At 37.3% G+C, this 13,556-nt stretch overlaps 1 protein-coding gene across 3 annotated transcripts in view; it reads right to left on the bottom strand.

Annotated features, from left to right (window-relative positions):
* Window positions 1-5,823: 5,823 nt before the first annotated feature.
* LOC122652914 (N-terminal acetyltransferase A complex auxiliary subunit NAA15) overlaps window positions 5,824-13,556 on the bottom strand; it is a 49,985-nt gene continuing 42,252 nt past the window's right edge. For 2 of the 3 annotated variants that reach the window (XM_043846797.1, XM_043846796.1), the window contains exons 23-26: window positions 8,277-8,335; window positions 8,075-8,186; window positions 7,884-7,984; window positions 5,824-6,129 (exon numbers count right to left, since the gene is read on the bottom strand). In XM_043846797.1, coding sequence (XP_043702732.1) covers window positions 5,927-6,129; window positions 7,884-7,984; window positions 8,075-8,186; window positions 8,277-8,335 — 475 coding nt within the window. In that variant the 3' untranslated portion in view covers window positions 5,824-5,926. The remainder of the gene's footprint in view (window positions 6,130-7,883; window positions 7,985-8,074; window positions 8,187-8,276; window positions 8,336-13,556) is intronic. The other variant, XM_043846798.1, reaches the window with a different exon arrangement.

Genomic DNA, 13,556 nt, shown 5'->3' with positions numbered 1-13,556 from the left:
GTATGATCTCATGGTCTAAAAACAGTTCATATATATGTACAATATAGAAAAAATATATAGAACATCATGGTCTGCATGAGCTGAGGAATAGAAGACTGCTAAAACCAAGTGATTCAATGTCTTCATATTTTACATAAACCAACAGAATCATCAGAGCAACGAAAACAAGAGGCAGATATGGTAATAAGATCAATGTCTTCATATTTTACATAAACCAACAGAATCAATAGAGCCTAAACACCACAAACAGATAAACAAAGAAGAGAGATAGAATCGTACCTTTACCGGAGGGATTGGAGAGGGTTTGAAGTGACCAAAGGAGGAATTTTTTGCCAACTCAGACTGCCAAATCATAAAACAGAGAATAAGTTCAAATTTTGCAAAATCTAGCTAGGGTTATTGATTAGAGAAGAACAAAAGGGAAAATGCTTCAAATCTACAGAGTTGAGGTGAGAACGATGAGAGCTTGGCAGGGTCCTTCGGTGTTCTTGAGAGCTTGAGATGAAGACGACGAGAGCTTGGCAGGTTGAGAGAAGTGAGAGTGTGTTTTATCGAGCACACTTCTCTCAATTTGTTTGAAGAAACATAACAAACATGTTCAACATGTTCAAACCTGTTCTATGACCCATAAATTTATGTCCTTCTTTTCTGCCCTTTTTCCTCCCTCTCCCATTTTCAGAATTAGTGTCACCTCTCATCTTCCATTATTTCACTGTGTCCTCTTAGAATGTTTGTGTGTGTGTGTGTGAGAGAGAGAGTGAGAATTTACCAAAAATAAAAAAAAAGAGAGAGAGAATATACCAAAAATAAAAAGAAAGAAAGAGGGAGAGAGAAAATTTACCAATAATAAAGAGAGAGACTTTTCATTTATTTTGTTTTTCCATTTCCCTTTTAAGGATTAAAAATCTGGTACAAAGAATACAGTACATCCCATAACATTATCTTAAATTATGAGGAAATGTATACCGTTAGATCCATAGTATGATCTCACAGTCTAAAAACAGTTCATATATATGTACAATATAGAAAAAAATATATAGTACATCATGGTCTATATGACAATATTTCCCCTTCAGGGTTATTTTGGGAATTTAAATATGCTCACTTAATGTATTAGTCCAAGGGGTGTCAAATTCGGACCTTTATCTGCTGTTGTAACTGGAGCGTTGTTGTGCGCATCGTGCGGCACAGCAGCGGCCATGTGCATACAGTGGGGCCCGCTGTGCACACATGGCCGCTACTGCGCCGCACGATGCGCACAGCAGCAGATAAAAATTCGTCAAATTCCAGCTTGAACTAATAGAGATCCATTGAAATTGACCGGAAAAAACCGGAAAATTCAAGTTCAATTTGGGTTTTTTAGAAACATGTAGAAATCGAAACCAAAATCAAAACGAATGCGTTGACCGAAACCGAACCCAAGAAAGTGATGAATGTATAGAAAACCAAAACTAAGCGGTATATTAACCGAGAGACCGATAAGAGACCATTAAGCCAACCTGATAAAAACCCGAAACCGAACTAATTGTTTGACACCCTTGACAAATTGACTGAGACTATTTGAATTTGACAAAAAGTTTAGTTGAAATGACTATAATACCCCTTATGGACTTGACTCAAAGAGAACACCTATAGCCCAATGTCCAAAACACTGCATGACTGCAGGAGTGGGCCGAGTGATAGTGATCGGCCCAATTGATTCTACCAATCTGTCCATTCTTGGTAGGATCAAGTGTAATCCGGAGGGAGGAATTGTCACTAACACAAAATCATTTCATATTTGATTATTAAATTATACCTTTAATCATATGGGATAATGATTAAAAAAGTTTCTTTCTTAAGTTTGAAAATTTATAATTTCTATCTTTTTAGTTTTCCTTGCAACCAAACAAAGCCGTAAGTTTTGCTCCCCCTTGAGGCCACCCATGCTACATATGCTCTAGCTAAATCTAGACTCCAATTCTTTCATTATGTTCATCACTCCACTTTCGCATAGTGTCTATGATGCAACTAAAAAATATGTGGAAGAGTTTTATTGTCAAAATAAAAAAACCAAGTTTGATCAATTAATAGAAAATTGTTATAATATTATTTTCTTTAATATTCGTTAATTAAGTAACTTAAGATCTTCTCTCTTTTTGTTTTACTATATAAGATAAACAAGAGGTAGAGAGGACCGATTAACTCAAGGGTCAAAGAGGACCACGTAACTCTGGAGTCGCTTGGGGACTCACTCAACTCAACTCAACTCTCTCTCTCTCTCTCATACTTCACTAGAAATATATATAGAGAAAGGGACACTAGCCATTGAAAAAGAGCCGTTGAAATATAGTCGTTCAAATAGATCCATTGAAATACAATCGTTCAAATAGAACTGTTACAAATTAATGACTAGTGACATTATGGCTTCATCAATCTAGCCCAAACACTTTAAATCAAGTTTGACATGATTTTGAAAGAATTAATAAAATTAAAGTAGGCTTGAAGAAAGTAGGTATTGTTTTCCTAATTTAAGTGTATATAAAATTTCGGAAAAAAAATGATGTCTTGATCGTTTTCTATATCTTCCTCTTGTTTCCACCTTCTTGGTGAAAGGTACCTTTCTCAAACTTTTCATCCCAATGCATTCTTAAATTTCTCACCTTCTTAATGTTTAAATCAAGCAATCCAAGTTGAATAAATACTTTTAAGGGAGAATGTTCTCTGTGCCGCAGCGCAGGCTACGCCCAGGCACATGGGCACCCTGTGCAGGGGGGCAAGGTGGTCATTGCACCCACCCCCATGTGCCTGGGTGCAGCCTACGTTGCGGCACAAAGAACGGTGCCCCTACATTTAAATCACTAATATGTTAATATTCAAATTAAAGAATTATTTATGATGCCCTTCGTCTATCTAGCAAATAATATTGTACTATTTGGTTCACTTTTTTTTTTTTTTTTGGTTGAAGGGAGGTGGGGGGGGGGGGGGATTAGGTAAGGATTTTGATTATGACTAATGATCTTGCCATGGCTGCTTTCATGTATTATATGCAATGCGTATATGTTTGTTGGTTTGTTGGTTTGTTGTCAATACGAATAGCAAGTCACATGATGCACCCTCTAGGAGTTTTTTTTATTAAGATTACGTTTAGACTTTTATATTGAACAAGTGTTGAACTCAATAGGGAGCCCGGGTCCTATATGCTCGTTATAGAAACATTTTCTATATTCCTACTTTAAATCCAACAACTGTCATGCGAATGGAGTTAAATTTTGTGGACAGATAGACTTCTAGGTCCCCTACATATTATACATTTCAATCGTATCTGAATTTGACGTGTGATTAGACAAAGCTTTGAAAATCCAAAGTTATGGAAGACTGGAAGAGTGCATAGAAATTGTCAGAAATTTGAATCACAAAATTTGAGTCCCACTTGATCTGTCATGTAACATATTAGGGCCATCTACGAAAACCGGAATTTGACGTGTGATTAGACAAAGCTTTGAAAATCCAAAGTTATGGAAGATTGGAAGAGTGCATAGAAATTGTCAGAAATTTGAATCACAAAATTTGAGTCCCACTTGATCTGTCATGTAACATATTAGGGCCATCTACGAAAACCGAAGTCGGGGCCCATGAAATAAATAAGTTCAGAACAATTTTACGTATACACTCTACATAGTTTAGGAGTCAGCACATATAATTGCCCCATTGAGAAGGTGCCCTATAGACCTTCATCCACCGTCCAACGGTTGTGTGGATGACCGTGCATCATGCACGGTTGTGTACAAAACCTTTTACTTTATTTTTATGTAACTTTTTTTTTTCTAGAAGATAAATATTATTGATGAAAATTTTCATTCACCATGTGGTGTAGGTTCGCCACACCATCTTAGAGTTCACAAATCCCTATAGGATTTTAGTACGTTCCCAAAATGCCCTCCCAATACAATCCCACACGCGAATCTGAAGTCATTGTCCGTGGCTGAAGGAAAACTTGGTTCAAAATAATGTCTAAAGTTTAATTTATATTTTTCCGTTGTTAGTCGTTTGTTGGGTTGGACATGACAAATAACCACATTTGAGCATGGTCGACCGAAGTAAAAAATTCCACCATATGATGGAGAGGGCTCCTGCATTGGTTCCAAGTGTATAAATGAACAAAATATATGACGACTATTTTTGGAAAATGGATGTTTGTTTTCCATTTTTTTTGTACTACAACTCTGTAATTATTTGTATCCTCTGCCATCCTTGTGTAATTTGTATCTGTTTTGCGTAAATCCCATAAAATATTTTAGGAAAAAAAGAATGTTGCTTGGTTGAGTGGAGCCTGCGTCTAGACAATAGATTGCATGAAATTAAAATTTTCATCCATGTTGATGCCATTACGTGTGCTCTTACTGGCCCAACGCTGATGCAGGGATTACATGACCAAACAACGATCTTATGTTGACATAAATGAAAACCACATCGACATTCATAACTATCGAAAAAGTGCATGGAAATACTTGGACGACAAACAAGGGCATATGATTGAATGAGTCTAAAAATTGACGCGTGACCAATTCAAACCATTTCGATGAATTTGATTCCTACGTGGCATTATTAGGTAAGGAGTCCATAAATCCAATGGTGGACCATAAAATATAACTTATTGCGAAATGAAATTTATTTGGGTAAAATGTGACGCCACCTAAATCTTATTGTGATGTCCCTTCTTTATTCCTCTATATGGAAAAAGTGTCTCCTCCTATCACCAAGCATAAAGAAATGAGTGCACTGCTCCTCTTGTATTCGAGCTCTACCCCTTGAGCGAACAGTTGATGGGCGTCTGGTCTTTCAGGCTTTGCATGAGGCCCCAAGAAGACGATTTAGGAGCAGGGAAAATACCTCAGATACAGGAGAATCCGGAACAAACGCAGAAATTTTATTATCACTACTAAACCACCATCTTCTATTATGGTATTCGTATTACCCTGAATATACTGAGCCCCTTACTGCTTTGAGCTGAAAAAACGACCAGTGAGACGATTATGGATTGGATTATCATAATCCCACCCAGATCTGTCACGCGGCAAGTAACCACTAATACTTCGAATACCTTCATCATGAAACATGATCAAACTTTTAAGATTTGTATCGTAGAAATTCAGAAGCAAACATGATGAGGCACCATAGATGACAAGATAAATATATCCTATATCACAGCTCCAACTTTGATGACGAGAAGTATGAACAGGAAAAAATAACAACTCAAGTTATTTTCCTTAGCACACGATAGATTCTTGATCTTCAAGATAAAATCAATGGATACAATATAAATATCTGCCAAAATTTTTCAACATTTCGTAGTGTACATATAAGATGAATGAACAATTGAAAAGAACAAAAGAGCAGAGTACACAATAACCGGACAGAGCTCATCAAGGCACTATTGTGCCCTGTACCGACAAGAACATCACGAAAAACATTTCTTTGCCCTAAAGCATTTATGAACTTGAAATGCTGTTAGTAACCCCCCCTCAACCCACCACCTTCCATTTTGTTGATCAAACTGAGGACAGCCCATGATCCAACAGCTTTCACAACGTAAAGAACTAATAAATATACACATTTCTAACAGAATCCAACATGCACCTTTTTTTTTTTTTTTTTTTGGGGGGGGGGGGGGGGGAAGGGGAAGGGGAATGGCATGCAAAAAAAACAAAAAACAAAAAGAAACCCAGTCTCAATGCAAAATTCTAATTGCTCACCGCAAATTTGCCCATAAAACCTCAAGGAACAATCTTCAGGCTTGAGCTGCCTCCTCCCCTGTCAGTATCTTCAAGTGCACTTGTTCTCGTCTCCGAGCCTGGCATGGTTCGATATCTTGGGATTCTCTTTCAATATACCTTTTTAATTTCCTATGACTCTTCCAGATGGGTTAGCAGAAGACTGAATGAGTTTAAATGGTGAGGTCTTTGAAAGCCTCTAATTTTCCATTTAGGGAATGAGTTGGCCCACTTTCAAGAACTTCCTGCTGGCCTGGGCCCCCATTTTGAGGCACTTTACATATCCTGTCGTCGGCAGATTTTGCGACGACTGAGCTGCGAGGGCCTTTGAAGTATGTCGAGAAAGGGAAGTATTCAGCACACCATGCTTTCCATCCTGCATGAGAATAGAATCAATCTGAGTATATCTGGGAGAGAAATGACATATGGTCACCTCAAAAGATAAATTCCACCCTTGTATAGCCAACACAGGAATGATTTTTCGCTCTGTGCAATGAAATCAACTTCATATCAGCCCATACTAATAATTAAAAAAAAAAATCACTTTTACTTGGAGCAAGAAGAACCGCATCAAATGTGATAATTCACTCATGAAACTCACTTCACTGAACACTATGGTCCTTTCTCCCCGAGTAATCTCATACATAATATGAAGCAACTAAGATATTTTTTGGAAGGCAAAAAAGAAGTACAAGCATATAAATAGAAGGTAGTCATGGTGCCCCATTTTCCACCACCTGGCCTATCAGATGTGCCAAATCAAGAAAGATATATGGGGAGAGGATACCACAAATTGGAGCCCCACTTCTGTCATTCGACCCACCACATATTGCACCTTTACCCATTGTATTTTCAATGGTTCAACATCTTTCAAATATATGATCGTTTTAGAAAATTTCTTCACTTTATTTTGCCATGTGGCAATCTATGGATCCAAAACTGGGCATATAAGCAGGGTTTGTTTGATTCTTGTCAATAAAATTTAGGATATGCCTACCAACCCCACCCAAAAAAAGTACCAACTTTTTTTTTGATAGAGCCCAAGGAAAGAGTTGTAATCATAACCAATTGTGAGGTGTTGGTCCTTTCCAAATTCCAAAAACCTCCTAGTAGATACATGTATAGTTTCATATCCCCATTTTCCAACAATACATAACCTTGTATCTGTCCCAGACGTTCGACAAAGAAAGTGGATATTGTTGCTGTCCTTACTAACCGCTTGAGCTTTTAGGATAAGGAGTTGTAACATGGTATCAGAGCAAGGAGGTCGAGCGTTCGATGCCTGGAAAGTACAATGAGGTTTCCCAACATATTCTCCCAGTGGTGCCATCCGTGTGTACAGGTCTACACGTAAGGGGGGAGGGTGTTGATAATTGATATACAATGTTGTTGCCCTTACTAACAGCTTGAGCTTTTAGAATAAACGGCTCTAACAGATATATGACATAAGGATCATCAGAAAAACAAAGGGACTCAAGAAAGACTTTCATTGAATATGATGAAGGGATAACAGGTAAGCCGAACAAGTGAGACAGAGGACTGAAATAACAACGAAGTTTCCAATAAAGGGCAGCAGTACTGAGCATGTAAATGGAAGAGGAGGTATTGATGAATCAACTACAACCTAGGCATAGCATTTGTTGTTTGTTGATGAGATTCTGGTTCATGAAACTGAAAAGCCAAATTAAAACCACAAGGGCTTTAAGATAAATGGAAATGAGAGAGAGAGAGAGGACTTGATTTACGAAGATGAATCTCGGATCATTATCACCTCCAATTCTGACACCCTCCAATTCCCCTCCAATCCCTCACATGGGAGCTGAAATGACCACTTACCCACTGCCTGGACACACTTCCCAAGGCAGTGGGTAAATGGTCATTTCACTCCCATGTGAGGGATTGGAGGGCATTGGAGGGTGTCAGAATTGGAGGAGATAAAAATTCATGAATCTCTGGCAATAGGAAACAACGCATAAATTTAATAAAAAAGACAGGATGAGTAGCACTGATACATGATAAAATAAAGAATGACTTGATTTGCAGCAAAGGGATAGTGTTGAGCCGCTGATACATGACAGTGCATAATACAAGACAGCCAAATGGTGGACAAAACGATTTGGCAGCACTTACTAGATGCCGCGTCAGGGTCAACCAAGACTGTTCCAAGTAGTTTGTGAACTGAAGTACATTCTTTAAGCTTCCATTCCTTCACTGGTCCCAATGTTCCATTTCTGGTTCGCAAAACATGAAGAGTTACAATCTAACTTATAAAAAAAATAGTGATACAGAGAGAGAGAGAGAGAGAGAGAGAGAGAGAATACGTTGACATGGGATTGTTGGCTGAATCTTCAATAATTTTAATAGCCTTAGACTTCTTTTCTGGTTCCAAGACATAAAGCATTTCTGCTGCTGCTGCTCTATGCATCAATGAATCTACAAAAGAAAAGAAAGGCCGTGAAAAAAGAATGTATCAAACACAACTCTAGTCCATGTTTATGGTGGAGAGCTATAGAATAAGAATACCTTTGTGTTTCTCAAAGAAATGGCTATTTGCTTCTATCAGAGATTTCCCATGCAATTGACTGCAAAAAATAAGGCACTATGAGATTTCCTTCATCTTTTGGATAAATAACAGCTCCTGAAAAAGCAGTGAAGTGTAGAACAGTCACTCAATTCAATGGCTAAACGTGCTAGAGAAAAAAAAAAACAAAAAGCAATCACAAAAGCAAAAGATTCAAAGCTGAGAGCCGGAGGTTTGCTAGAACCCAGCCAAAATGAGAAGCCACGCATTAGGATTATATCCTTCTGTCACAAAACAAAACCCAAACCGCATCACAAAACCCTCCTCGAAACAAGAGAAAAAGAGATCAAAATTCAGAAAGGGAATATTCAAAATTGCTACTTCATGACCCAGTATAGATAAGCTTATATTGTGTGGTTATTCTGACCGCTGGATAGACAGTGGACAGTCAGGACAGGCCACTAGTCAAATTTATTACTCAAATTCAACCATATAACCCCAGTGTATTTGAAGCATATCAATGGTGCTTCAAGAAGTACCTGAGGAGGAAAAAAGTGAGTCAATTCGGCGAGTCAACTTGACGAGTCATCTCAATAACTTGGCCTAGTGGACTCAGTTCATAAGTTGGTGCACTCGATTTGGACCAGCTTAATCTCCCCATTGTGGGATAGCTATTTTGGTTCTTCATCTGTTTGATTTTATGTAGTTAATTCTTTATTCCTAGTAGAAGTAGAGTCCCACCTAATTAGAACACTATCCTATCCACTTAAGTGTTTTAATCATGGAAGAAGAACTTGGTAGAAACCGCATTTGTCTCGGTTCCACAGCTTACCAAGATGAGATGTGGGTCGACTTTAAATTCGACATGGTTTCGACCTGCACACCTATATAAATTCACTTATCCCATCGAAACTTAAGGAAACCTGGCTTGAAACAAGGACAGACACTTATTTATGCCAAAATTCATTTAAGTTTACTTAAGATATTATTCATAAATAAGCAAATACCCCCTATTTGAATCCAATAAAAATAGTTTAAAAAAAGCAAATTCTAAAAGGAAAAAAGTCAACCTCCCAGTTAAAGAACAAAAACTGGATTTACGGCGGTAGGTGCAATTTCAACTTTTAAATGCAGGGTTTTTTCTCAAATCTAAAACTTCTATAAATCTTAATATGATAAAACATTGTTAAAAACCAAAAGAGCAGTAAGATGTTCATTTGTTTTGTTGTCTAAAAACTTATTTCCATTCAGAGCGATTTTAAACAGCATACCGTCCTAGGGGTCCTATTGTTAGTTTGTTTTGATTATTTTAGTAGTGTTGATTCCTACTTTCACTCATTTTGCTACATTTTATAAATAAAGACAACAGCTGGGAATAGCCCATGATTTTACCTTCCTATAGTGAGCTTTTGCTTCATAATGTTCTGTGGTGATGCAGACTACTCTGTTGTGGTGATCAACAGCTGGTTAGTGGTGATTATAACCTAGTTCTATAGTGATGATTCCATAGTTCATATCCTTCTTATTATATCTTCTTCTTTCTTGCTTCAATCAGTTTCAAGTAAGTATCCTGTGTTATACTCAATTATTGATTTGAATTTCAGCAAACCTCATCTCAGTTGACCATCTGTTGCTGTTTCTTATCACTTGATACACTGTTTGGTCATGTTGCTTTTTCCAAATATCTAATTCTCAGGTCGACATCAATTGCTGTTCTTCTGTTTTGAAATTATTTTTTAAGAGTACTTGATCTCAGAATCCAACCCTTGGATTAACCTGAGATTTTGGAGTTCTGTTCTCTCATCCAATAGTAGGCTTCGACCAGATTTTGGACCAGGTCAGGTTCTCTGATCTGCTGTTGTTAAGTTTCTACAGTATTGTTGCTGTTGTTTCTGTTTTGAGATTACTTGCTAAAGTGGAACTCTGGTCAAATTCTAAATCCAACAGATGGATCGATTTATGCGTTTGACATTTTAGTCCCTTGCGTATTTCAAGTCTCGACCAGTTTGTTTTTATCATCAATTTTTTTGATTTGTTGACGTCAATTTTCCTTGAATCTGGACAGTTATTCTTGTCTGCAGTTCTGGTTTGTTAAAGGTTTCTGAAACCTACTTGTTATGTGAATCTAACCCCATTGGTATTGGCACAACTCCTCCAGTGTTTTATGCTGCACGTCCCAAGCCAGGAAAAAGGAGGAGGGTTGGTGTGTAAGGTAAGCAGCCAGAGAAAAGATTATTTTTGGGGGAGATCTAAATGGATATGTTGGAAAAGACGGTAGAGGTCATGAAGAATTCAAGGAAGATATGGTTTTGAAGATAGAAATGAGGAGGGGTCTTCTTATCAATAGTAAACACATGCTTTAAAAAGATTGCAAGGTTATATTAGGGGAGAGCTTAACCATGCAACATAGATTAATGGTCATAGATTTATGTTTTAAAACATTGATTTATAAGAAATGTGGGATTATTTGGCATAGGATTAGATGGTAGAACTAAAAAGGAGAAAACTTGAAGATATTTTCACCCATAAATTAGCAACACAATGAAGTGGGACTTTGATGAAGACACTAATATGATGTGGAACAAGATGACTACTTATATTAAAAATGCAAGTGAAGAAGTTCTAAGCAAATCGAAAAGAAAGCAACATTCATCTAGGGAAACTTGGTGGTGGGATGATGAAGTTCAAGCAGACATTTAAACTTACCAAATCTAGTTTTAAAACTTGGTAAAGGACTAAAGATGAGGTGGATTTTAAAAGGTATTAATTTGCACGAAAAGAAGCTAAGAAGATAATAGGGAAGCAAGGACTAAGAAATATGATTATCTCTATAACAATTTAGGCACAAAGTAGGGGGACAAGATACTGATAAATAGCTAAAATGAGAAAAACAGGAGAGTAAAGATTTCAACCATATTAGATGTATTAAAAGTCAAAATGATAATGTACTAATAAGTGATGAGAAGATTAAAGAGAAATGGAAAAACTATTTCTACAATTTAAAAAAATAAAACAATACAAGTAATAGCGCTTTAGAAGGTTGTAATAACCAATAAGAAACCACAAATCTTAGATATATACGGAGAAGTAGGGTGTATGAAGTAAAGAAAGCTTTCAATAATATTAAAATAGGTAAAGCAGTAGGTCCATATGGTATTCTTATAGAGGTGTGAAAGAGCTTAGGAATTAGAGGAATAAGTTGGATAACTAAGTTGTTTAATAAGATTATGAGCACAAGAAAATTGTCAGAAGAATGGAGAAGCATTGTTAATCCAATTTATAAAAATAAAGTTGATATTCAAAGCTATAATAACTATAGAGGAATAAAACTTATGAGCCATACTATGAAACTATGGGAGAGAGAAAGTGAAAACCCACTTGAGAAAAGAAACTAGAATTTTGGATTTTACGCCATGAAGATCAACACAAAAGCTATTTATTTGTTTCCGAGATTAATAACAAGATTAAGAGAATGTAAGAAGGATCTCCATATGATCTTTCCTGACTTCAAATAAGCTTATGATGGAGTCCCTAGAGAGTTAATTTGGCAAGTGTTAGAGAAGAAACATAGTTGTCAAGGTGACTAAGCGACCCAACGCGTTGGAGGGCTGCCTAGGCGACAAGGCGCCCGCCAAGGCGCGGAGTATAGGACTATATGTAATATAAGAGTGATAATTTTATATAATGAAGTTTAGGGAAAAAGGACACTGCCAGGTTGCATTCCCCTGCACCTACACACAAGGAGGGCGAAATGAATGCCCTGCCCCTCCTATTGGATGCCCTTGCACGTCCCATGACTGGCACCCCGCGCTGGTGCAGGAGCCACGCAACCGGGCAGCTAACCCTTCTCCTTATGTACATATGCAACATAAAAGCCATATGCTAATAATGACCTAATATGAAAAAACCAACATAAAATAAACAAAGAATAGGATATTCATCGAAAAACAAAGCAATAAACATAAATCAATGTAAATTCGTGGAGAGTCAACAAGGCATGCGCCTTGGACCCATGAAAAAGCCTGGACGCCTAGGTTGTGCCTAGGCAATGCCTTGAAAACTATTCAAGAAAGGTGTTTCCAGTAAATATGTGGACATGATTAAAGATACGTATAATGATGTAGTGCCCAGCGTAAGATCTGTGGGGGAATAGGGTAGTGAATTTTCAATTTGGATTACATCAAGGATCAACTTTAAGCCCATATTTGTTCGAGCTAATCATGCATGAGCTGACTAGAGAATTCAGAGCAGATCCCTTGGTGTATGCTTTTTGCTGATGATATTGTCTTAGTGCATGAAAAAAAGCAGTGATAAATGCGAAGTTGGAGTTATGGAGAAGAACCCTAGAATCAAAATATTTTATGATAAGTAGAACAAAAATAAAGTATATTGTGTTCAACTTCAAGACTGAAAGTGGAGTGGTGAAAATTGAAGATAGGGAGCTCGTGAAAAGTGAAAGTTTTAGGTACCTAGGTTCAATCATAAATAAAGGAGAAATAGAGGATGATGTTGCAAAAAGAATTAGAATAGGGTAGATGAAATGGAAGGATGAGTCCTAAGTGTTATGTGATCAACGTATTTCTTTAAAAAAAAAAAATGTTTTAGGACAGTTTTTTTTTAAATGTTTTAGGACAGTTATACGACCAGCAATGACGTATGTAGTTGAATGTTGGTGATGCAATAGCATTATCATGGCTGAACTGGCAATCCGGCATGACCCGATCTGGAAACCAAACCCAAAATGAATTGGTCATAAAACTGGCATTTGGGTTCGATAGGGGTTGATTGGATATATAATGTTACAATCATCAGGGAGAAGATTTGGCAAAGTCGAGCAAAAGGAGATGTGGAGAGAGACGCCCAACCTGGTTACACACACATACAACTTCACTACTGTGAAGGTAACTCAACCCAATTTTCATTCCAATCAATTCAATTGTGTGTCTCTTGATCAACTGATTGCATATATAGACTTTTAGAATTGAAGTCGATTCCCACAAGGAAACTTGAAGTAAACTTAAACAAGGAAAATGGAAACTATCTGATGTAGCCTAGGTGAAATAACTTCCACTTAGGACCAGGCTCTGTCTAAGGGTTGGCCGAATGGGCAGATTAGGGTTATTAGGGCAAAATTTAGGGTTAGGGCTAAGTAATGACAATGGGGTTTATAGGGTTTTAAAAGGCAGGTTTCAGAGGTCTTAATGGTATAAAGATATTAGGGTTTGGAGAAGTTTTGAATTTCTGCAATTTTGGGCAGAATCGGGTCACAGGCTTTAGGGTTT

This window comes from Telopea speciosissima, chromosome 2 (genome assembly GCF_018873765.1).
Source record: "Telopea speciosissima isolate NSW1024214 ecotype Mountain lineage chromosome 2, Tspe_v1, whole genome shotgun sequence".
Classification (NCBI taxonomy): Eukaryota; Viridiplantae; Streptophyta; class Magnoliopsida; order Proteales; family Proteaceae; genus Telopea; species Telopea speciosissima.
This window is presented reverse-complemented; position numbering and strand designations above follow the sequence as displayed.